The sequence below is a fragment of the Lissotriton helveticus genome, chromosome 7 (genome assembly GCF_964261635.1).
Source record: "Lissotriton helveticus chromosome 7, aLisHel1.1, whole genome shotgun sequence".
Taxonomy (NCBI): Eukaryota; Metazoa; Chordata; class Amphibia; order Caudata; family Salamandridae; genus Lissotriton; species Lissotriton helveticus.
In genome coordinates, this window is record NC_136068.1 from 451507352 (window position 1) to 451534312 (window position 26961).

General features: G+C 41.9%; 1 protein-coding gene across 3 annotated transcripts in view; it reads right to left on the minus strand.

Annotated features, from left to right (window-relative positions):
• Positions 1 to 26961, minus strand: part of LOC144768594 (maestro heat-like repeat-containing protein family member 1) — a 149150-nt gene that overhangs the window by 75461 nt on the left and 46728 nt on the right. For all 3 annotated transcript variants that reach the window (XM_078652388.1, XM_078652389.1, XM_078652390.1), the window contains exons 4-8: positions 21751 to 21873; positions 6257 to 6419; positions 4953 to 5051; positions 3310 to 3431; positions 2400 to 2546 (exon numbers count right to left, since the gene is read on the minus strand). In XM_078652388.1, coding sequence (XP_078508514.1) covers positions 2400 to 2546; positions 3310 to 3431; positions 4953 to 5051; positions 6257 to 6419; positions 21751 to 21873 — 654 coding nt within the window. The remainder of the gene's footprint in view (positions 1 to 2399; positions 2547 to 3309; positions 3432 to 4952; positions 5052 to 6256; positions 6420 to 21750; positions 21874 to 26961) is intronic.

Here is a 26961-nt window from a genome sequence, read left to right on the forward strand (position 1 = left end):
CCAAGGGCAATTCTTGCTTGCCTACACATTCATTGTTATACCACCGAAAAGGTTTGGAGTCAGCTAGTTTCTGGCTTCTATGGCGCTTAATAAAGTGGCTACTTGTACTTCTTCTCCTCTTTGGCCTCCTGGTTCTGGTCCTTCTGTTCTACTTCATTCTACTTATTCTCCTGGTTTTACTGATCCTCCTCTTTGTCTTAGGCATGCTGGGCCTTATGTCCTTGGGGTCTCAGTCATCCTGGTCGACTGTGGTTTTTGGCTGCCTGATCCTCCAGGTTTTTCCATGGTCCTCCTGCTATTGCTTTCTCTTCATTATCTTGGAAATCCAGTTCCGTGTGTTCCTAATCCTGCTAGTGATCTTGGTCCTCCTCCTCCTCCTCCATTCAGTTGTACTGAACTTTTTGGAGAGTCTTGTTCCCTTGTCCTCATCTTCTGTTTGACCTCCCTTTCACCCTCCTGTTTCTCCCTGTTCATCCTACAGGTCCTCTAGTTATCTGCCTGCTTCTCCAAGTGATCCACACTCCACTAATGTAGTCTCATCCAAAGTCAGCAAAATACACCCTCAAGCCAAAGGGCACACTTAGATGTAGCATGGGTGTATGAACACTATTGGAAATACATTTTCCCATTTTTTCCTGTCAGATAGTAAAATACAGACATAATTGGGGTGCTCCTCTAAAACGTGGATCCATGTATGCGCCGCTACATCTGTTTCACTATTAACAGTTGTGGACCAGGATTGCTCAATGTCCCTCTTGCACCCCTGCACACTGTGAACCATGGGAGTACAGAGGAGCCTAAAAGTATAGTGTTCGCTTATGAGAATCAAAGGCAACGTGGAGGCAGGAGCTGCAACACAGAAGATGGGTGACGACTAAAAGCAGTTTTAGGAACACATTTAGCTACACAGATGCTAATGAGGAAAATGATCACCTGCAATGAAGGCTTGTAAGACTCATTGGGGGAACAACCTCAAATTATGTATATGGTCAATATGCCATACAACAACATTCTGTCATGTTTTTATGTTTGTAGCTGGTATTCAAATTTTTATTACAAGTGGAGACTGTCAAAAAAGAAGGACTTGTAAGGAAATTTGAACATCCTGTCCTTTTAACTGTAAGTGCTCAGACCTAGCAGAAACTGTTCCACTTAGAGCCTCAACATTAATCTACAATTCTCAAGCCTTAAAAACAATAGTTCTGTGGAAATGAAAATTGGCAGATTGGAGACGTAATAATTCTAATAGTGTGTCCACCAAGGTCTACGTCACTCTAGCTTTTTCAGCTAATACAGTTCGCACGTCTCTAACTACGGACTCTTTCCTTTGCTAATATTTGTTTTTATAGCAACTAAAAGTAGTATTCTATAATTCCAACACATTATTGATTACCAACATGATACATTTCCAGTGCGCCTCTTAAGACTTCACTGTTTTACCTGTATGTTCGGTCACCAGGAGTGCAATGCAAAGTCATGGGGCTCCTTAGTGAAGGTCATTTGTAAATGTACTTGTATTTCACAGGGTGTAAGCAGCCTCTCAGACTAGAGAAAATGCAATGGCACACTGTTTGTTATAAGAGGTCACTAGGGCTTTAGTAAGCCCAATTACTGCTTGGGACCTATGTCAGGGCTCTAGTGACTGAAGATCCGCTGTTTTGTTATGATTAACGCATCAAGATGGAGCGTCAGTATGCTCAATTTCACTTCTATAACCAATTTTACTTACCCAGTATCACAACAACAGGTGAAGCAAATTTCAGCACTGTTGATGTTTATTTAAAATCTAGCACAATTGCTTCGGTCCACATTTCTCCTTTATTAATCCCGATTTCATACGTAACAAATACAAATGTGCATTTTGCTTCTCTGGCTGCCTTCATGGATTGTGTACTAATCACAATTGAGCTGGTTCAGTATTTGGAATTAATGTTGGAAAACTATATTCCCTGTAATGCCTATAGCTCCCAAAACAATACACCAGCTCAAAACTGAAATAATTACCAGGCGTGAATGTGTCAAATAGTGGGGAATTACTGTCCGAATAGGTGTGGTGGTTCTATTTCTCAGGGTTACCTAAGGGGAAAACTTGGAATCATACATTTTTCCTACATCCCAAAATTTCTGATACCCACAACATTGGTACTGTTGGGAGCGGAATGCCAATATGTTGGCCCAATGTACACATGATAGAGGCCTGAACCATCTCACAACTCCACCTGTGGTGTAACTAACTCACCAATGGAATCCTGTAGTTCTGTATTCAACCCTCATTTCTCAATAATGTAGTGTTTCATTGCAGCTAATCTCTCATTATGAGATACAGTGTTCATTATGAGTGGATCATTTGGGATTGGTTGAAGTGGCAAGCATGGACAGCAAATAAAGGTCACACTCACCGTGAGCAAACGAAATGCCATATCAGCAGGCAGCTGGGGCTGGAGCCTTTCAACTTCATTGACCAACCAAGGAAGCTCCTTATCTAGTTGCTCCTCTGGCAGAATGGAGGCCAAATGTCCCAGAGTGGTGATGACCTGCCCCCAGACCTGTTAAGATAAATTACACCAGGTTTTCAGTTCCACGCACTAGACATTAACTACTAAGAAAAGATGAGCCACATGTGGAAGTAGAGGGTTCCCTGGAGAGGCAGCTGCACTTGACATCTGTTCACTAGGAAGTGATTCTGTCATGCAAAGGTAGTGGTTTCTGTCACTGGCAGAATATTCCAATAGACAAAACTGATTCTCTAAAATAGAAATGTTATCCATGAATTTGTTTCCCTCTTGTCTTATTTGGATGAGGGTTCCCCACCCACTCTCTCTATTTTCTCCCTCTCCCCAGCTCTTTAAAAAATATATATTTCCCCTGGCTCCTATTCATGGACAGGTTGTGGTAGACATAGAAAATACACTACTGCAGCTGCGATTTTATTAAATTGCCCTAGAATCTAATTCTGTCACTTTCTTTTTCAAAAATACTTATTACACTTACTGTTCCCTAATACTTAAGTATTATAGCATGGTTTAGCTTTGATTTTATTTTGTTTTATATATCTGACCTGATAGGAATTTGATACTTGGTCGGGTACAATAAAGGTTTTTACACATTTTATTCATCTACATAAATAGAGATCACAAGTCTGGGTCAAGAGAATGAATTTCATATTTTTTTGTATTTCATATAATGAAGTATATATGCAAAGGCAGAGGAAGGGGCAGTCAATGTGTATGCATCAGTTATCTCACAAAACGTAACAGCTCTAAACCTTCATCCACTGCACTCTCTTCTTTCCCCACTTTACCAACTCACCTCCTGGAGACTGGGGATGGTTTCAAGAAGAAATACCTTACAGGTTGAGTAGGCTTCAAAGAAAAGTGTGACTAGAGGAGTGTCTACACTGGAAGCAAACTGGCCTGATAACATCTCAATGACTGCACAAAAAGAAAAAAATTACAGTTAAGTTCAAAGGCTTAAGTGTTGCATTAATCTACACATGTACCACCTCGTCTGGTAGTGCATAGGACATACTGAGCAAAAACAGTGCAATGCGTCTGCTGATAGGAAATGAATTATATCAGGTATTAGACTCAATTCACATAGGTATTCTATGACTCTCATAGATACTGTAATGGTATCCATTTCGATCATGCATCCTATTGCACTTTTGAAGCATTCTAGACAATATATGGTAATAATTCCACATTACTGCAACTCATTGTATTGAACTAAAATGAAGGAAAGGCAGAATATGTGTCACCAGAGTACTTTTTACATTCAATTAGCAACAAAGCAATTTAGTTTGTACAGTTTTGTTGTTTATGAAATAAGAGTGGAGAAATCAGATTTTGCACAAGTTATTACTGTATGACGATATTTGCCAAAATAAAAAAAAGTATGTAAAAATATAAAAGATGATGCATCCGAGCATTCCTTATCAGTAATTTTGTGAATCATTTTATGTGGTTAACAAAGAAGTGCTGGTTCAGATATCACCAGAGTAAAAAGTGGTGTAATGATTTTGCACTCTTCTGCTAATCAGGCAGGAAGACACTACACTGGTTTTAATCTCACATCTAAATAAACACTGATTCATTCAATTTCCTATATTAAGCATAGCAAAACGTGTGAAATCACATTGCCCCTTTTTCTGTCCTAATATTGAAAATGTTTAGTTGGGAGCAAATCTTGCTTCCTGCATTCTTTATTTTTCAAGAGGCAAAAATGGTAAAAATATATTTACTCCATGATTTGCACCAGTCTAAATCTTTACTTAACACGGTAACTAGTTTGCAATTGTGCGAGCTCTAGGTTGCAACAAGATGTCTGTGCCATTGAAGTGAACAATTACCTCTGGGAAATGATGTACAATTTCTACAGGTTTTAATGCTCCACTTCCTAGGGAGGTAAGTTCACAACATAAGGCCTGATTCAGGCTGTGGCAGATGGGTATCCCGTCACAAACGTGATGGGATAGCCCGTCCCTCTTATTACACATACAATAGGATACAACTTGTCCACCGAACTCTAAATCAAGCCCTTCGTTTTTTATTACTGAAAATAATAGGGTTTTTCCCGGAGGTGCACTATACAGACTAGAGATGTGTTCCAGTCATTACATGGCAAACTTGACACAGCAGCTCAGCATGCCAGCCCAATTGGCAAATGTACTAGAAAGTAGTGGAGTTACACATTATGCAGACCATTGTTGCAGTTGAGTTCTGATTTGTGCCACAAATGAAAGTTTAATGCAGATAAGTAATCAGTTGTTGAAAACAATGGGATGAATAGGGACTGTTATTCTCTGCACCAATCAGACATAAGAAATTGCATCTCTTTGCATGAAGGGTGCTCTCAGGAAATGTTACAAAAGTGAACTTAATAAAGGTGTCCTGTCCCAACACTCTCCCAACCATCAAACCAAACCCGACCGCTCCACCAGCGCAGGTGCACACCAAGGCTAAACCAATATTTCTGGTTGATTGTAGAAGCAGTCTTCATTACAGGAAAGAGCGTTCTGAGAATCAGATCTAGATATGGTTCCATTTCCGGTCCTGTAAGAGAAAATAGGATAAACAATATTAATTAAACTAAACACTAATACCAACTTAAGATGATGAGTGTGCTGCAAAGGTGGTGTTGGTCATGAAACATATTGTAAAAAAATCTTGATGATTGGCTTTGTATATTTTCCACCCAGCAGAACATAAAACGTAATGCAATAAGCGGAAAAGAACGTTTCACATTGTCTTTTCCCAGGATTCACTCGCACCTTTTTATGACGGTGATGAAGGAGTTCGGCATTATAGCAGAGTTGCTGCATTTACAGAAATTCTAAATCCTTGTACAAATAAAGGCTTAATAGTTAAGTAGCTGGTTGGTGTAGAGCTGTTTCAGTTTTTAACAGTTTTTCCTCAAGAGACATAATGAAACAAAACCTGTAAGGGACATCTGGTACTGGTATGTGGTGCTAAAATGTGAATCTAAAATGTGAAATTACTAAATTTCAACAAATCTAAAACAATATGTATCATTTGAACATAATAACCAAAATAGCAGCAATACATTTGCATCTTTCAAAAGTGGCTGTCAGTGGACCTGTATTTAAGATGCAACCATTCACTTCTAAGGCCTCTTGCTGGAGTTCCATATTTTGAAGCCTTCTGATGGCATAAGCACGGAGATACTTGTTTCTTTAATTAGCACTGTACAGAAAGTAATCGTTTTAGAGCTTATTTGAATTACCATTATGACATGGGGTTGCAACACATAGTGGTGCTGTTGTATTTCCTTCCAATTAATTGTCACTTCCTTAAAAAATTAATTGTTTTAACTATGCGGGCTGAAATGGCAAAGGCATGGGCATGGGACTCTATTCTGAATGCCACAATCAGTTTGAAATATATGTAGAAAATAACTTAAATATACCCTGTGGCTTCTTTCCACTTTCAATTTGCATTGTATATGCAATGCTAGTGATTGATCCATTCTCAATCATCACTGTAAAATGCATAAATTCACCATACTGTTATGGGTTTTGTACAAAATGTAGAAATGCTTTAAACAAGCAATGGAGTAAGGGAACTGAAAGAACATGTTGCCACATGCTTCAGAGCCCACTCTGCGTATTTGAGTGTTGTGATGACATGAGCCATAGACAGATAAAACTATTTGCATACAGACCTAAAATTAATGTAGAATCCGGTAGACTGCCACAGAGCACAGTGTTTGACAACAACATAGCATTTTTTCAAATTACCGTATTGAATTGTCATTTGATGAATGGCCCAAAAAACAATCTCCTCTGGAATAGAAGGCACCGTAAACAGATTTACAATCTTAGAAGATATTGACTGTGGTATCCACTTGGTAAGAGAAATTTGACATATTAAAGCCATCCTTTCAACTTCAGGCGAATTCTCCTAGATATGCAGAAATAGGAAATATTGGTAATTTGAAACATTTGTGACGAACAAGAGGAGAAAAACAAATCCAAAACAAGTATTAAGTACCATGGATCAGGTATAGAGGGAATATTGTGAAACAGGAGATGCTTGAACAAATCAATAACGGCTTGATTATGAGTTTGGAGGATGGGATACGCCGTCACAAACGTGACGGATATCCCGTCCGCCATATTACATGTTCCAACTATAGGATATAATGGAATTGTAATACGGAGGTCGGGATATCCCTCACGTTTGTTTTGGAGTAAACCTGTCCTCCAAACTCCTAATCAGGCCCCAAGACTCAATTATCAATAAGATAGAAGCGGAGCAAATAACAACAATGTAATCACTCCTTGAAATAGACCAAGTAGAACCAGCAGTTGCCAAAACAGATTGAAAATAAGGCTGTAGCCTTAGATTTCTTGACCCCCAGCAGCAAGAAAGTTTACAGGATAAAAATGGGTCATAATAAAATTATAAATATATTGGTACCCCCAATGAATGAATAAATAAGTCCATCAAAATATCAGAAATTCTTGTCTTTTCTTAATTTCACATCAAAAAGGCTTTTCTTTTTTTATAAATGAATGTCTTTCTGCACTGCAGAGGCATCCAAAAGTGACTGATACCATTTAGGATGTGCAACAAATGTATTGCTTGCTACAGGCTGAGAGGTGCGAGCTATTCGACCTAGTCGCTTTCTGTATTGGCATGGGGCATATATCATCAAAAATAATTAATTCTATTTGGCTATTCTCTAGACCTGGATTACCTTAGTGGTTTATACTTATAAAATATCTATACTAGGGTTATGAGTTTGTGAAATATTTAACTTCTTTTCAACACAATACTGGCCTTAGAGACTGCAATATCTTTTTGAGCGGAACAAAAAGTAAACTGGCTTTAAAAACACTGAATGATTATATTTACAAATATTTGACCTATTTTAAGTCTAACACAAATGTATTTTAAACACTCTAATTAGGATGGACTGTCTTAGATAAAAATACATGGAAATACATGATAAAGCACAATGTCAATAAATCAACAGTACTGTAATGGTATAATACATGAACTACATACTAATAACAATGTGGTGTGTTACAAAATAGGTCTACAGTTGTTTCATCTCCTTGTATATCTTGATAAAAACATGACCTTGCTAGTGAAGTCCTGAAGTCTCAGAGGCCAGAGAGGGTGCAGCAGTGAAAGATGTGTGGCACTTCCAAGCTGCTGTTCTGTTTTGTACTGCCAGCATATCGGAACACATTTGGAGGTGGGTATATTATTTAACCTCATTTTCAAGGGGATGACTGGGTTTCTGAGACTCTCCGTAGCACCTCCCAAAGTGTGCATCGGTAGGCGTGCTACCTTTGCACCGCTTCCCTTAGAGTTAGACATCTTCTGCGATCCAGTTTGCCTTTGCCAGTGCTTAGTAATTTGACAGAAACACCTGGACAAAAGTGTTCCCTCATTTGTATGGGCCCTAGCCTCCTAGCAAATGGTGTAATACATCTTGACACAGTGTGGGAGGTGAAATGGGTGCAAGTACAATGCTTGTTACAAAAGGCGCAGCACATGCCTTGGCAGAATCTGCTGGAATACAAACACCACCTACCTCCTGTGGTTTTTGCCAATCTAGTCCATGATTTTAAATGAGTGCAGCCCCGAACTCTCACCCCCTTTCTTACTCTCTCTTCTCTCAGTTTCTCACACACATAAACAACTACACACACAAACCAGTACAGACATGCACACACATTTCTGTGTGCAAATCTGGTACTAAAATAGGCAATTCATTCTACAAAATACAAATCAAGATCTATGAGAGAGCTTTACCTTTGAATCTATTAGTTTGTTATATACAGATTGACTCTATTTTGTGTTCTCAGCCCTTGCCTACCTGTGGAATGTAAATTGAGTCCCCCAATGGTATTTGAGTTGTTATGTTTCAAGCTGACCTCTTGCCCAGCGATCATCTCTGTACTTTGAAAGGAACCACTGTCACAGCGGTTTCCATCAACGTACAAAAGGTTTGGTGGATGGCCATCCTCAGTTTGACAGCCGTTCACCAACTATTTAACTTTTCTTTCAGAAACCCATGAAGCGGCAGTTTCTGAAAAACAAAAGATTCATGACTTCCACACTCTGGGAGTTTTCTCCCAAGGTGTGGAGATCATTATTGTTTTTTCCTGTCCCTCACAGGCAAGTTTTTTTGCAGTGATTGGTAAAAGAAAATGATTCTAGGCTTTGGTCGACTGAGCCATCAAAAAATCCACTGATTGAAAAGTTGTAGTCTGCCCACCTGTAAATAAGGCAGGTGGACAAAAGCTTGGAGGGCAGGGTACTCCGTCATATTTGCAACGGTATAACCTGTACGCCAACCTCCAAATCAGGGGCCTAATGTTTGTTATAGTCTTATTAAAGGCTCTGCAAAATATATAAAGAGGTGAAACAATCATAGACCTGCATTGAAATCCAACGGTTTCTCTCCTAGATATATATTGAGCATCATATTGTTACAAAGAAATATTTACTTTGATGAATGCTCATTTACTTTTTAATTGATTTATGTATTTACAGCTTTCTTTTGTCGCTAGTTGTGATATAAACCTCTCTTTCTTTTACTGTCAATGTAGAAAAAATAGAGTGGATAACATTTGAGATGTTATGACTTTTTCCGTTTGACCAGATTGATGTTTTTCTAATGTATAAGGTGTGTTAGATGTATTCATAATTCAAAACCTCTGAACACAATATGCAAAAAATGTATTTAATAGTTACAAAAATCACAACCAAGTATACCATTATTTTGCACTAGAATCAGAGATAAAGCAGAACAGTTTTATTGTTGCATTTGTTATGGGTATCGGTGTGGGATGTTGTGTTTATGTTTGAGATAAGCTGTATAGAGTAAAGTTTGTGAGACTTATGATTTGGCGGGTATTGAGAGTGACAGTGGTGGAGCAGGAGTTGTTGGTCAGAATGTAGGTATAAATTATAGGATGTCTGGTCTGGGGGTTAGAATTTACCATGAGGCAGTTGATTTATTTGAGGGTAACATAGGGAGGGCTCTGCGCTCAACCAGGAGTAACCTTGACTTCTGGGCCTCCCTGCCTTGTCGGTTGCGGGGCGTGTGGCATTATTAAAAATGATAACCCTCCCCCGTTTACTCTATTACTTTGTTACCCTGCCGATTTGGATACCTGGAAAGTGCTTTGCCCAATTCAACTCCATGGTTTCGAGCTTCCTGTGGGGAACGGGACGAAGAAGAGTGTCTCTGCCGACCATGATGCGCCCGTGTCAGGAGGGAGGCTTTGCAATGCCGGATTCGAGGCTTACTACAATGCAGCCCAGTTCCAATGGCTTACACAACGGCTGGCAGAGAAGCTGGGAATGGAGACAAACCAGAGAAGAAGGGACCTAGAGCTTCGTCACTTGAGTCGGATTTTGCTACCGTTCCCTATGCGGGAACGTGAGGTATCCAGGGATCTATGGGTCCTGAGGCAATGTTGGTATAGGGCTATACGACGCAATAAAGGGAGCCCGGCATATGCCCCTGAGATCCCGGTGTGGTTCTGCGAGGAGCTCCCCCATGGAGGAGATTGACAGCGGCTACATGACTGGGAGGAATCGGGGATCTCCTCCATTGGAGATCTGTATGAAGATGGTGCACTTTTACCATTTCAAGACCTCATGCAGAGGCACAAACTTCCTGCTCAGGACTTTCTCTTGCATGCGGGATTACCAGCTGCTGTGCGCAAGCACTGGAAAAAAGGGTTAGAGAAACCATGGGTCTTCCTTCCCTGCCAGTATGTGGTCACCTCTGTAGGTAGGATCAAGGCGGTGACGTGCTTGTATCGGAGGTTGACGCAGGGCTTGAGGACACCTCTGGAGGGACTGCATATTAAGTGGGAAACTGACCTGGGAACGCCTATAGAGGAGAAACCTTGGGAATTGTTAATGGAACGGGCCTGGAAATGTTCCCGAAACGCGAGATTCCAACTTATTCAATTTTATGTGTTTCATCGGGCGTATCTTACGCCTCACAAAATTAATGAGTTTTTTGGCTCCCACGCTACCTGCCCACGATGCAGTCTGGAGGGTGCGGTATGCATACACATGTTCTGGGATTGTCCGCTGCTTCGGGGATTCTGGGGAGAGGTACTGGCCAAACTGACGGAGGTGATGGAGAGGGACCTGCAGAATACTCCAGTGGTGTGCCTGTTGCACTGGTTTCCCCACACTTCCCACAACAAAACCACCAGTAAGTTCCTAGACCTGGGGTTAGTTCTAGCCAAGCGTGAAATCACTAGCCATTGGAAGGCGGCCACAGCCCCTAGCGTTGCGCGCTGGCTAAGTGACTTTACTAAGTGGGCGGATTGCGAGGGGACGCTCCACCTCCAATTAGCTCGGAGGGCTGACAACGACAAATTCTGGGGGTTGGCGAGAGCCTGGGTGGCGTTGGTGGATTTGCTCAAGAATCCGACTGTGGATGATGACTGACCTCGCCGGCTATGGGTGTCCTCTTTATTATATGAGACTGCAACCACAGGTAGGGAGTTGAGAGAATGGGAGGAGCGAGCGTGGAAGTGGGAGTGTCCCTCCGGCGGAGATGTGGGCTACTGACATAGGACTAGGGTGGAGTAAGCAGAACACATTATGAGCATTACATGCGCGGCTAGGGAAAGCGACATGTCTGAGGGGAGGTAGGTGGTAGGGTTCGGGGGGGTAGAGGGCAGGGAGTTTGAGTTGAAGGGGGGGATTTTTTTCGTTTTTATCCGTGCTGAAACATAGAGGCTGACAGTGCCTGAATAGGCTAAGAGCAACACAATTTAGCCTTGTAGAACTGTGTCTCGGGTTCACTGGGATATAACTCTTGCTATTAGAAAGGCCTCACTCTATACGTGGAACAAATGGATGGACTAACACAGACTTGGCAGGGCGAGGCAAAATCTGGATGGGGATACAATTATTGGTCAAGTGTTGCGAGACTAAGGTAATGAAGTTGCATGTATCGGTGAATTGTTTGTGCATTGCATGAAAACCTAATAAAATATGTTTTCAAAAAAAATAAAAAACTTATAGAATGTCTGGTGCAGGTGTTAATGTAGGGCTCCGAAGGAGGTGGAATGTAGTTACAGAAGTAAGCGAGACTTAAAGAGTAGGAAATGGCGTGTTTCCTATTGGTGGATTAAAAGCAATGGTCTCCAACTAATCAATCACATGTTACTAGTAGCTCGCAGACTGCCTTTGAGTAGCTCACATATGATAATTGCCTGTCAACAAGCTTGAGAATATACAGGTGCCCACCTGATAACACAGCTATTTAAAACACAGCTCCCGTTCCTATGATTTACTCAAACGCTGACAGTGCTTGAGGATGCAGACTACCCTTTTCTGAAAATAATTTCTTCTTTTTCTACTTCTTTCTAGCCTCATTTTACATGTCTTTCTGTTTTCCTTGCTTTTATGTCTCTCTTTCATTTCTCAATGTATTTTATTCTCTCTTTGTTGCTGTCCTCTTTCTTTATTTTTCCCTCTTTCCCGCTTCCCCCTATTTGTTTACACTATTCTCTTTCCTTCCCTCCTTTGTTGTGCATTCTTTTTCAGTTCTCTTTCTTTTTTTCTTATTGGCTTAATATTCTTCTTGATATTTTTCTTTCTTTTTTCTCATTTCAACCTCTATTTTCAATTTTTCCTCCATTTTCCAGTTTTTTGTATCTTTCTTACTATTTCTTTCTTCTCTTTTTCAATCTTGTGTCTCTCAGTAATTCTTTCCTTTCTTCTTTGATTTTTTCTCCAATTTCTGTTTTTCTCTTTTCTTCGTTTATTATTCTTTCTTCTACTCTTACTTAATTTTCCTCCTTCTCTCCTTCTTTTCTTTTGTCCTATCTCCATCTTTCTCAATGTTTTTCTTTCTTTGGTTGTTTCCTTCTCTCCCTTCTTTTTTTCAGTCTTATCTGTTTTCTCTGCCTTCATCTTCCCTCCCCTGTTATTCTTTTTCTGTATTTCTCCTTTTGGTGTTATTACTTATTGTTCTGTTTCTTTCTTTTTCTCCTTTCTTCATCCACAAGGATCTTTTCTTAATTCCACCTCTGACCTGATCTTCTCCCTTCTTTTTTCTTCTACTTTTTTCTCTTCTTTTTTTTCTTTCTTTCCTTCCATTGTTTTCTCGCTGTCTTTTTCTTTCTCTCACCTTCTTCCTTTATTCTTTCTCTGTTGTGCTCTTCATTCTTTTGCGTACTTCTTTTTTACCATGCCTGCTTTCCTCCTGTATTTACATTCATTCCTTTCCTAGTTTGTTTCTTCGTCTTTCATGACTTCTTAATTGCTTTCTTCCTTCAATTCCTGCATTTGACTCTTTTCTCTGGGTATTTTGTCCTTGTTGGTTTTTTCCTTTATTTTGGTATTTCTTTTCCTATATTTCTCTTTCTTTCTTTCTTTCTTTCTTTCTTTCTTTCTTTCTTTCTTTCTTTCTTTCTTTCTTCCTTTCTTTCTGTTTTTCTTTCCTGATTTCTTTCTTTAGTTTGTCATTCTTTCTTTTTGTTTTATTTATCTTCCTCTCTTATACTCATCTCTCTTTCTCTCTATTTAGGTGTTTCAAGAGCAAAGGGACAACACTGATCCTCAGGGACCCCAATTGTAAACCTTTGCGTTACAGCTCCTGTTCTATTAATACTTTATGCTCCCTGTATCTGGAATGAAGAACTTAAGGGTACTCTAGGGGCAGTGTTTAAGTTATTTGGTCTCTGTGTGCATTTATAAAATTCCTATATTAGACAGTAGCTCAGGGAAGGTTTGAGACTCCTGATTTAAAGAGTGCAATTGAACTCTAGGAAAGAAGTATATGCTAGCTTGTTGTAACTGATGTCTTTTGTGATGCAGGAGTGTAGAACAGCAAACATTGGGATGTAGGTTTCATGTACGATGTAGGTAGTGAAAGTGTGGTATGGAAGTGCAGTGTAGATGCAGGTTATAGTTTAGCTGGTGGTGTCAGATTTCCCTACAAAAGTATGAGAGTGTCATGCTTACCCTAATGTGCATTGCATAATGATATTCAGTACACTCATTTTCTACAGGCAGACCATTTAAGGCACACTATTTCTTTCTTCCTCAGGACACACCCTAATATCAATATAATAATTCATTACTATCAACTCTAAAGTACTACTACACCAAACTAAAGGACCTGGAATGATAAAAAACATAACATTCAAACACTAGATAACACAAAATTAACTGTTGTCTTTTGAGTGCTAACAGCAGAGAAACTCCTTACTAAAACTTTTAAAAGGGAATAATTGAATATTACACCCACAATAGTATCAGAGATGGTAGTTAAAAAGATCAGCACATTGCATTTTACTCCTTCCTAAAGAATTCTTTATGGAAATACATGAGAAACCGGTGTGTACATAACAAAACTGTTTGGAACATGCCATATTTTATAGTTAATTACTTTTTTATCTGTGCAATGGTTTTAATTAACTATGCACTTTACAAATAAAACAGACTTACTTAAACGTACTTAGTTAATAAGGCCATTGTAAAAATAATGTGTATGGATACAGTGTTACGTTAAGTGTTTGCAGTTTAATTGAAATAGAAATACTATTGCTGAATTTCAAACTCTGTGAAATCAAATATAACTTCTTGCTGCAGACACAGCTGAACTAGCACCTTATCTATCATATAGGTCCATCTGACATAATGTTATGACACAGTTGCAGCTGGTGTCAATGCAGTACTGCACATAGAGTTTTTCTGCTCTGCCTTCAATGAACGGCCCCAAGTGCAAGGTCAACATGTGGCCATACATACTGGATTTTCATACGGTACATCAGCCTGTCTGAGCGCTACTGATTTTCCTGCTAACAGCCCTTATTTTATTACATCTGTCATCCTTTGTCAAATTCTATTGAAGGTGTTGTACCTGAATAGCATGGTCAGAATATTGACTAACATAATACTCTGTACTAAACATTGTTCATAAACATTATTGCCACATTTAGGACATGATATTTATGTCAAACGATCGACTATTTTTAAAATGTTATTAGAATTCCATGGCAGCAAAATAAATAATACATAACTGAACACATACATCAAGACTTCCATCATTGCCCATTTTAAGCCCCAATCCTAACCAAAGCCCTCAACATCAAGTTAACATGAGGTACAAACTATATGATACATAATAGACTAAATTACCCCGTCATATACTCCCTCACGGATGTACGTTGTTATAACGCGTGGTATTACCACGCGTACCGTTACAACGCGTATTTTACAACGCAAGTAGTTACCACGACTTGCGCTGTAGGGGTGCGGACTTAGGAATAGTTTAATTTACTATTCCAACACCAGCCTATGTACAGTAGGGAAGGTGTTGGAATAGTAAATCTACTATTCCTTGTCCTTTAGCGCCCTCCAGCGCAAGTCGTGGTTACGACTTGCGTTCTAAAATACGCGTTGTAACGGTACTGCGGGGGAACATCTGCGTCGTAAAGGATGTTCCCCCTCCCTCACCACCCCCCAAATCATTAACCCTAATCTCCTTTTTCTATATCCTTTAACAGGATATAAACTGTATTCTATGTGGTACTCATTGAGAAACTTGGCCCGCCACATCTCAAAGGGCGGAGCCTCTTGCTGTAGCTAAAGTGATGCAATTGCCAACTGAGCAACCACCGTGGCCATAAAAATAGGATAATGGTGTTCATTTAGTAGCTGCCCCTGGCGGAAATCTTCCCCAATACCAAGCAACATCATAGACTGAGAAATTTTAACACAGTCCCCGGTTATTTCTGACAAAAACCTCTCTATAGATTCTATCAGAGTGTCCAATACCGCACATGCAAAAAACACGTGCACAATGCCTGCACTATCCTTTTCAAAGCGGCAACACTTCCCACCATGCTGACCCCCCCACTTCATCATTTTAAGAGGGGTATGATACAAATTGAATAACATTTTATAATGATGACTTTTAAGGCTGGCTGCAGGAAAGATCCTCCCTGTCAAATCAATAGATTTTTCCAATGAGATTTCAGGGTTCCCCAACCATGTTCTCCATCTCATATTAGATGCAACACTTCCCACCATGCTGACCCCCCACTTCATCATTTTAAGAGGGGTATGATACAAATTGAATAACATTTTATAATGATGACTTTTAAGGCTGGCTGCAGGAAAGATCCTCCCTGTCAAATCAATAGATTTTTCCAATGAGATTTCAGGGTTCCCCAACCATGTTCTCCATCTCATATTATATTTTTCTAGATCATCCGTTCTGCCCTCTAACAGTGTTTTATAAATTAGCTTGATGTTTCCCAGCTGTCTAATAGATTCTACAATTTTAAACTTCATAATGCAAATAGGGTGTTTTCCCAGAAAGTCCCTTACTTGTAAGTATTTAAAAAATTGAGTTATGGGTAGATGGAATTTATCCGCCAACTCCGCAAATAAGTGTAATCTCCCATCATCATGATATAAGTCGCCAAGTCAGGTAATCCCCTTCCTTCTCAAGCCTAAGGCCACCTGGTCGCAGAAGATCCGGGGCAGCACTCCTGTGGCATTAGTGGGGGTATACATGGAAAGTACTGGAATCTCGAAGCTTTTCCCTACAGTCTTCCAGACTTTAAACACAGCATTTAATACCTTGAAGTGCGTTCTTTTAAAATAACTGCTGTCCACTCTTTTGAATAGGCAATGCTTGACATTTGACCCTAGAATCATCTGATAAATTGAGGGGGCTTTGGCCAGATTACTAATCTCTTCTCAAGTACGTAAAATACGTGCATTAACCAAAATACAGGAATAGTAATACAAAGCAAAGTCAGGGATATACCATCCTCCTCTTTCTCAAGAAGGAGTCATATATCGAGCAGCCCTGCGAGGTTTCCAAAGGGCCCACATAAACTTACTACAGAGAGATTGTAAATATGTAAATATTGAATTTGCTTATAGGAAACCTCCAGGGGCACAGCCCTAAAAAAATACATAACTCGCGGTAAGACATTCATTTTCAGAACGTTAGCTCTGCCACTAATGACAGATGGAGATTCTCCTACCTTTCAAGTGAGCATTTTACTCCCCAAATAATATCGCCCCAATTAACCTCAACGATCTCTTTAACAGAGGTACGTATCTTAATAGATAGCTTCCTTAACACACCTTGCATCCCCATCCATTGCTTGACTTGTACATAAAATTTGGGTTTTAGCAGTATTAAGTTTATACCCAGAAAGTGCCCCAAAAGTCTGCGCCAGGGATTCTATTTCAGGTATAGCGAGACAGGGATTACAAGTAACAATCGCTATATCATTGGCATAAACCATTACAGAATACTGTTCTTGTTGTACTTTACAAGGCAAAATCTTTCTACTTTGTTCTAGCATAAGAATAAAAGGGTTAATATACAGCGCAGATAAAAGTGGTGAACAAGGACAGCCTTGTCGTGTGCCTCTAGAAATCGCGATGGTCTCTGAGTGATATCCCATTGAGCAAATTTTCACTGAGGGGAGATGATAAAGGGCGTTTCAAGCACGTATATAGCCCTGCCCGAAACCCATGTGTTGCAGTCCCCATGAGAGGAAATGTCACAAAACCCGGTCGAGCGCCTTTTCGGCATTGAGTAAAATCAGGCCAAGTTCTCGAGATTCTACCTGTACGATATCTTGGAGAGTAATTACTCTACGCACATGGTCTATGGTCCCTCTCCCAGGTATAAAGCTGTGTTGTTTTAACAATACTATTGATGGTATAATTTTTGCCAACCGTGTGGCCAAGATTTTTGCATAGATTTTACCGTCGGCATTAAGAAGAGAGATTGGATGATAAGACCCCGGTAATTCAGATGGTTTCCACTTTTTCTTCAACACACAAATATTGGCCTCGGACCAGGTTCGTGGAATCTCCCCTTTTTGTGAAGTTTGATAAACTTTAAGCATATCATTTTTTATCTCCTGAAAAAAGATCTTAAATACTTCCAAGGAGGGCTGTCTGGTCCTGCAGCTTTCCCTACTGCAAGAGAATTTATGGCCTGCTCTAATTCCCCCATCCTAATAGGTTCAACATCCGTTTGAGCCAATTGGCCCCATAAAGTGGCTGGAAGTCCTATATCTGTCGGAGAAAGGCCCCCAGTATCGTTCTCTGTATATAATTCTGTATAAAAATCATGAAACACTATAAGAATTTCCTAGGGATCAGACACAATAACCCCATCCGTTCTTTATTCGTCCTCTTATATTTGCAATTTCTAGGCTAAACATCGGCCCGTGGCCTCGCCATACTCATGACACTCTTTTCTATATGTTTGATATTTTATGGCGCTCTCCTTGCTCGATTCTAGATTAATTTTGGCCTTACATCTCGCTAGATTATTCTGAAGTGGTGTGGTGTTATATCCTGCAGCTAACCCGTTAACTAATTCCTCTTCGACAATCTTAAGCTCATCATAAAAAACCTGCAATGCCTGTTTCACTAATTTACATTTTAAATACCCAAGGCTCTGTGTTTCCCTCTAAATCCAGCTTTGGATGTATCCCATGCAGTCCCTCAGGACGCGGAGTGTCTATTAATTTGCAAAAATTCCTTTATCCACACCTTCATGTATTCAATAAATGTTTCATCCATCAAATGCTTCCTGTCAAATGTAAACGTTCTCGGGGTCACACCGAGCAAGTGCCAGGATTTCAACTACTACAAGTGCATGGTCCAAGGTCACCCTTGGGTATACACAGATTTAGTAATTGAAATAGAGCCTTGATGACCCGGGGTTTCCTACCTTTATAATTTCGCCTCCAATTTTGAAAAGCTTCAGAGGTCAAATTTATATTAAGATCCCCACACAAGAATAACAGAATGGGCCATGTAGCAAGCTCCCCATTCAAATATTCCAATATTGGGGCTTCATCAAGGTTAGAGCCTTATATTGTACAGAGGGTAAATATAACCCCCCCCTGTCCTACATTCCACAATGGCCCAAAATCAGCCCGATGTGGATACACCACATCGGGCTGAATCACCCGAAGCTCTCTGGAGACCCTCTGCCTTTTATTATAATTATTTAACCCGCACACATTCAGTGTGCATATTCGAAGGCCTAAATTTGCCATAAATTCAAGGTTGCCATACCTACAGGCCTATAAGCAAACCTTTTAACCCTCTGTACTTTTCTTTGCTGCTATGAATCTTCCTTTTTCTTTTACTTTTACCCCCACCCTCCTCCTTACCCTCACCACCATCCTCACCCCCAACACCACCCCAACAGCACACTCCAAAGCCCCACTACCTCGAGGCTTTAGGACTGTTAGTCCTAGTGGTGACATGCTCCCTACACCCAAAAGTCCCTCCCACACCCGTGAAGTCCCCCAACAATTGAACCTAACAAAAAAAACATTAACCCACAGATCAATAGGCCACAGACAGTATGCATACTCATTCTCTTCCCCCATGACATAACCTGTTGCAACAGCTGGGGGGTATACAACTTCATAAACAAGAGTTATGCAAATAATTAAGAATAAGAGCACAAAAGGAAGCTGCAATTTGATAATGATTCTATAAGCCTAATCCCTCCTTATCCTTCTTTGAGGGTTTGCAGAAACTCTTTCGTCAAAATTTTCAGAGGTGAAAAACCTACTATTCCCTTTATGGATGATTTTAAGTTTGGCCGGTTGTAGTAAGAAAGCTTGGGCCCCCTTAGTTTGAAATGGTAGAATAAGCTGAGGTAATTGCCAGCGTTTCTCTACCGTCTGATGGCCGTAATCTGGCCTAACAAAAAATTCAACCCCCTTGCCAACTCTTTTCCTATTGAGACGGGCAAGATCGGAAACTGCTTCTCGTGCCAAAAAGTTGTTAAATTAAATCAGTATGGCCCTTGGTTTAGCCACTTCTGCCGACTGACCTGGCCGGGCCCGGACAGAAAAGGGAAAACGGTGAGCCCTCTGAATCCTCTGTCTGCCAGACCCATTGAGTTCATTCTGGACCGCCTCAGTAAACAATTCAATAATAAATTTACGAGGGTCCTGTCCTTCAACCCCCTCAGGAATTTGAAAGACTCGCAGATTGTTCCGCCGAGCTCTGTTCTCCAAATCAATAAGTTTCCATAGCATCATCTTTTGTGAAGCTAGTTTATCCTCCAAATACGAAATACAGGCTTCTGCCTCGGTAATTCTTGCAGTAAAAGTAAAAGTCCACATTTGTAAAGCGCACAATCACCCGTAAGGGTCTCTAGGCGCTGGGGGCCTTCGGGAAGATTAAGCGAGCTATTGCCCAGAGTCACATGGTGCTGGGCTGACCTGCCGCCGGAGCCGGGGATCGAACCGTGGTCCCCAGATTCCAGCGTCAGTCGCCCTGGCCGCGGCGCCACACCTCTCCCTCTGTAACTGTAAACTCTGAGCAAGTCTTGGTGATACGCCGTACTGAATTTTGTAATTTACGACAGACATTCTGTGTCCTTTGGCTTTCTAATCGCGTTTCCTCCCTGTAATAATCACTGTTCGATATATAAGACTCAAGGATACCTCTTCTGATGGCTCTAGTGTTCTACGCAGCACAGAGGGGTCAGATTTATCCGGGGTTCTAACCATTGACTTTTGCACCGGTAAAGAGGAATTGGCAAAGTAGCAAGACTCCTCTGTCAAAGCCCTTTTCTTCCGCATTGTCTGGGGGCTCCCCTCCGATGAATCCCTTTCCGTATCCTCAGGGGGTGTAGTACTATGCTCACTCAGTTCATCCCAATGTTGAGCCATATGCGTTTTCCCATTTCTCATCATCTCCTCACTGGATATATCCGAATGTTCTGATAATGACAAGAACTTATCCACAAGATCCACCAACTCCGCCTCCTTCGTTAGTGAATCTAGACTGTGTGACTCTGTCCCATTAAGAGCCCCAGCCAAGCCAACCGAGCCATTTTTGCTTCTAACCACAATGTTATTATCATTACAAAGCTTCTGTGGTACAACTGGTTCAGTATCTTGGCAACCCAGTTCCAGAGGTTCACCCCACTGTTGTTCACTCCTGCAGGATTGTGCCCATCCTTTTTACCAGCGCCGTTAGCCAGATCCATATTGCTGCCAGATATTAAATTGTCCACGGCAACAGCGTCATACAGAGAAATCTGCTGAGCACCTGAACTCTCCTTCATGATGACCGGGGGAACCAACAACAGCTTCAACACCCAATGTTCCTAGGAGCTTGTCTGTTTGGGGATTCGGAACACCCTGGATCCCTGTTTTCCCACTCTTCCCACCTTTACCTTGTGAGAACATTTGCGGGATAGTGCATTTTGCGGGACTGACCATGCCCGTAGACTTACCACGGGCACAGCTCTGGCCTTTATTTGTTTTACCATTGAGATTAGAGGCCTTCTTACGGCTCAGCGGCTCCACGGTTTTTCCTACCGTTCCGGAGACAGTTCCAATGGCTGCCACTGTAGCAGCAGCGGTAGCACCATCAGCCAGGGCCTGGGCTTTCCCACTAGCTCCTTTAGGTGGCATTATCGGTGTTCTGCAATATCCTGTTCTCGACTCTCCAGTAGTTTTGCCTGCAACAGTTGCTGCTGCTCGACCCCTTGCGGCGACAATGTATCCAAGTCGGATTTTGCTGAGATAACCTGAACATGCCAATAGTACCAGGACTGAGCTTCGCACACCTCGGTAAGTGCTCAGACCCACTTTCACCCTCTTGTCCTCTCACTATCCACAGCACATCATCTTCACGGGTGTAGGAGGACAGGGCTACCATCTCACATGACTGAGCTGGCGGCCGCCATCTTGCCTCTGTCAAATGATATTCTATATGTAATATTCTGATATATAGTTCTGTTGATTTCTACATTCCCACCCACTGTAAAACTAAGACAGTGTTCTCGTTATAAGAGCTGCTATATTTCTTGTAACTCCCATGATATCCCCAATCCAACAAAATCCCTTCTATTTCCTTTGGGTAACTGATTAGACTTTTTCATGTCAGTAATATCTTGGGTTTTTTGTGCCCCATTGCGTCTCCCATGCACTACTTCTGCCAGGCTCTCTACTCACATCCATTGTGGCAACAAGTTAATCATCCTGTGCAACATTTTTCAGATACTTTGAGAGAGCCATCTGCCCTGTTAACCATTCAATCGCATCACTGCTAGTTTCCATAGCTGCTGCAGACCATGATGGAACTATCTGGAATACAAAAATTCTGGCTGAATGATCAGAAGTAATTCTGCTTTGCCCTGAAGGTTCTGAGGTTTTCCAAGACTGAATGAGCGATCACCATCTGTCGGTGAGAACCTGTTGCTTACCGAGTCCGTCAAGATGCTATCCAGAGTGTCAGCAGTCACCAACATGTTGCTCATTGTCACCTCCCTTTGAGTGATGGTAGTATACATACAATGTACAATGGTTAGTTCCTGCTGGAGTGTTAACTGGAAGAAAAAGTAAATTTCATACATGTGATTAACAGAGTCAATCAGGAACTTATTCACAAACATACTGCAAAATGATTATCTCAAAACCTTTGTCTGAAGACCTCTGCCTCCACCTCTCTTATCTTTACTACAAGATCTTTGCCCTACACATACAACTATAATTTTGTACTACCCGTGGGAGGGATGGGAGTGAGTGGCTGGAAAACAGGTAATAGTTATTACTAAATGGGAGAGCTTCAGGTAAAGGTAGATTGGGTATATATATTCATTAAAAACTAAAGGTTATAGGGAGGTTACAGTTAGGTTCAGATTTTCCACACTCAAAACCATAGAAACCATAGAAATTCAGCAGTTATAGCTAGAGTTATCTCAAGTAACCAATCCAATCCAAAAATTCTTTATTTCGGCCATATAGACCATAAAAGATGCAATACAAAACAACACATACAATAGAATACATTTTTTTTTTTTTTAAATACATATTATAAAAATCCACTCGCCCAGCGGGGAAATAGTAAAAACACTAGAAAGTTCAAGAGGCTTCAGCGGTTTTTTTCTTTCTAATCAACCATATAGCCATAAGAAATTTGGAAACAGCGAACACAATATGGCCCAGGGTACTGGTTTTCAGAATCCTGTATGCCTGTGCATACTCTCTGAACCCTAGGTTCTTGCATAATGGCGCTATCCAATGTTTCCTAGGCCTTTGGTAAACGGGGCACACAAACAAAATGTGAAGATCATCTTCCAAGTGGCTGTTGCAGCAGGGACAGGTTTTGTCGTCCGCGTTGGTCCACTTGCATGTATACGAGTTAATAGGGAGTGTGCCAAGCCTCCATTGGACAAACAATTTCCTCGCCAGGATAGGGAAGATAAAATCCATAAAAGGTTCAAAAACATATGAATTTTTGGATTCTAAAAATCGCGAGGTAAGGGTGCCGCTGTTTTGAGCGTCCATCAAGTGTGCAAGGGACCTATCTTTAAAAAATTTTGACAGGGCTTTGCGCGAGATTGCTTGGCAGCCTCGCGCAGGGTCCTCCCAGAGGTCGCGGAGATTCATGGCAATCAGTTCGTTTTTCACAGAGGCAAGCCAGGGGATTTTGCCACTGCAGTTGAAGCTCATGACGTGGGTAAGATCCTCCCTATAGTGATGAAGTTCGTTCGTAGACCAGAGCCTGTGCCAGAACTTCGCTGGCTTAGACACAAGCTCCTCTGCAATAGGGGGGAGTCCCAAGTCCATTCTCAGGGGCAGAAGTGGCGTGGCACGTGGGAGAGCCAATAGGCGCCTTAAAAAACGGTTTTCAACTGTTGATAGGTCCTTCACCGCTTTATGCCCCCACAGTTCGCTGCCATAGATGGCCGCTGCCTTGGCCTGGGACCTATAAGTTTCAAGGGCCGGACTTATGGGCTTGAAGGAAGAAGTATTGGCCACCTTCAAAATTGCACCCGACAGTTGGGACAGTTTAACCCTAGATCGTACTATCTGGCGGTCCCAAGATAAGTTTTCCTGCAATGTTACCCCCAGGTATATGAAGGTAGACACCCTCTCGAGGCTAACAATCCCCAGGGTGGGATTAGGCCTGGTTTTAATAGGTGGATTAAAGATCATAAACTTGGTCTTCTCTGTGTTCACCTCCAACCCGTGCTGACGACAGAAAAGACCAAATCCATCCAGGATCCTCTGGATCCCCATGGGAGATTTGGAAAGGAGGAGGGTATCATCGGCAAACATAATTGCCGGTACCCTCCTTCCTGCCAAACATGGGGCGTCGTTGTTCTTGACATTTTCCAGGTGGGAGATGACATTATTGATGAATAAGCAAAACAGGGTTGGAGCCAGGACACAACCCTGCCTCACCCCTCGACGGACGGGGAACCTGGATGACAAATTGCCATCTCTCCCACACCTAACCTGCGCATAGTTGTTCTCATGCAGCCTGGCTAAGATGTTAAGTAGCTGGGGGGGAACTCCTAGCTTTTCCAGCACCTCCCACAGTTTCCTGCGCGGGACTAGGTCAAAGGCTGACCTCAGATCCACGAAGACCATGTACAATCTTCCCCCCTCGATGCTCACCGTCTTCCAGTAGAGGAGAACGAGGCGGAAGATCTGGTCCATGGTCGACGTGTTCTTCCTGAAGCCAGCCTGCAAGGGACTCATGATGTCATTATCCTCTACCCAGTCTAATAGATGGTTCAAAATAAGACGCGCAAAAAGCTTTTGGGGGACATCTATAAGGCTAATTGGCCTGTAGTTTGCCGGATTCAGAGGGGACCCTTTCTTGTGAATCGGCACTATTTCAGCCCCTAACCAGGAGGGAGGGATCGCCATACCTCCTAATATAGCATTAAAAAGAATAAGAAGGTACGGGCCCCAGATGTCAGGATGGTGTCTAAACAGATCACCGGGTAGCTTGTCCAGCCCCGGTGCCTTCCCCAGCGCCAGGCGCTCCAGTGCTGTCTTCACCTCACCTAAGGAAAATTCCAGGGCCATATCTGGAGGGCAGGGGAACTCCGCCGCCATCCCTTCGGGCCATAAGGTGGTTTCTTGGTATAATGCTCCGAAGTGAGCCTCCCAGATAGGGGGGCAATGTTGGGTTCCACTGCGGATGTAAGCTCCCCTGTTCCGTTGTTAACCAGGGCCCAGAATTTTCTAGAATCTTTGGATTTCAGGGCTTCAATCAGTTCGTGCCAGTGGTTCCAGTCCCACTCTGCCCTTGCGCTGGCTAATGCTAACTTATACTCCCTCCTAAGGGTTACAACCCTCTCCTTGTCACTACCTTCTTTGATGGCAGAAAGTAGGTCAGAATTAGTTTTCCTGCAAGTAGAGGTGTACAAAGTCGCAGTACGAGTGACTTTCCTTCTTGAGGGCACCACCGGGTTGAAAACATCTGCAAGATCCCTGACCAAAGCCTGATGGATGCCAGAAAGTCTCTCATTATAATCAGAGGGTCTTGGTTGGTCGACGAGAGCATCCACCTCCTGGAACATGGGGAGTGCTATGCCATATAACTTGTTAATAGCGTTTTCATTATTAACCAACTTCCCCCATTTCACCCGACGCCTACTTGTAGTGAGGAGTATATCCCCCTGGTCAACTCCGGCGTCAGTAGTTGTCGGCCCTGCTACAGGGGCTGGGTGCTGAATCTCCAACAAGAGGGAATTGTGATCACTGTCTGTTCTCGGTTCCACTTTAAAGTCTTGAACTTTAGACCACAAGGAGATATCAATGAATATGTAATCCAGCCTTGACTCATGACCCTTTCTGTTGAATGTACACACTGATGGAGTATCGGAAGGAGTGCGCCCATTGCACGCCCTCAGTGCAAAGTTCAGAGTGAGGGAAGTAAGTTGTATTGCCAACGGAGACCAAGCTTTGGGGTGAGGTGAGGAGGAGGGTGGAACTCCCCAGTGATCATCCTCGGCTGTGAAGGGACCCTCCATTAGACCCTCCAGGGGTTCAAAGTGGCAATTGAAGTCCCCTCCCATCTCAAGTAACTATAACTTGTGCCTAAGGTAATTATAACTCAACCCCGCCATGAACTGTTATCTCATCAACAATTTGACAGCAAATGTTGCACTGATATTATCAATAATATCAGAAAAGATGTCACAAGTGAAGTAAAATGTGAGGTGCATGGTGACCTTGCGAGTTATAGTTGCCTGAGGGCACAAGGTATAGTTACTCCCCAGTAGTAACAGTGCCGGGCCATTGGGAATGGGGTCCCTAGGGCTTGAATCAGCCCGGGGAGGGGGTCTGCGTGCCCCCTCACCCTTCTTACCTTTATCTGTACCCCAGAAGATGGAGTCCGAGGCTGAAAACGATAAGGGGCCTATGTGCTGCCCTCTCAATATTTTATAAAGCTGGGCCCCGGGAAATGGGGACATCAGGGTTGGCTCATCCTTGGGAAGTGGGCCACGTACTCCCCTGACCTATATGCATATACAAAAATTGATGTGCCCTCAAGTAATACAACTGGTGCTATGTAAACGCTTTGATACCCGATTCGGGTCAAGTTCGCGCTATATAAAACTCTGTAAAAAAAAAAACATGAGACCTAAAGAAAACAAGCACAGGAGACTGTACTTGTTTATTTTTTTTTTATTTGGCCACAGATCCTCTGGAAAATCAGAGAAAATTTTAAATCTAAACATTTTTGCCCAGACACGGTTACCTGGGGCCCCCCGCAACCAGTCCTAGGGGGTCAGAGTATTCCTACCCCGCCCAATTGCAATTTTTTCCTGTTTTTTTTGTGAGTCAGGCCAAGTCCTGAGTCCCAAGATGTCTACCACTACTTTCTAGTAGAAGTGTTGGCAGCCAATCAGATCTCACTATGAGAACTGTCGGATCTGCAGAACCACTGCGTCTCTATATATACATATATATTTGTTTTACTTAAAAACTACTGAACAGATTTAAACCAAATTATGAGAGCATGCTTTCTGTCAAATTTGGTGTAATTCCATTCAGAGTTCGGGCTATAGTTACGTTCAAAATTCCTATGGGAAATTACATGAGGAAAAGTTGTTTTGGGTCCTCCTACCTAATGGCAACTGCTAGTAGGTGATTTAAAAATATATGTAAATAAACAAACAAAGGATCCCTATACTCTCAGTCCTTCTTGCAATGGTTGTCTCTTCAGATTTTAAGCCGTGCAGTGTCTCTGGGCATTTTTTGTTGCTCAAGTGAATATGGAGAGTGGATAGTCTATAGATAGATCTATTATTCACTATAAAAACAAAGGGTACAGGAACGTTATAGTTAGGCTCAGATTCCACTTATACAAAATCTGATCTAACTATAACTTACGGGCCCGCAATGCACTGTTTATTACCTCACATATTACATCACTCATGACATGGTCAGTGACATCACTGAGGACATCACTAATGACATTATCCACAGAACTACTCACACACCCTCTCACACTCCTATACAACCTCTCATGCACCCACTCACACACCCACACAATCACTCACAGACCCATACAAGTACTCACACAACCACTTACTCATCAATAAAGCCACTCACACACCCACTTATAGTGAAGATTCGTCAAACTACGCCAAAGATATAAACAAGTTACA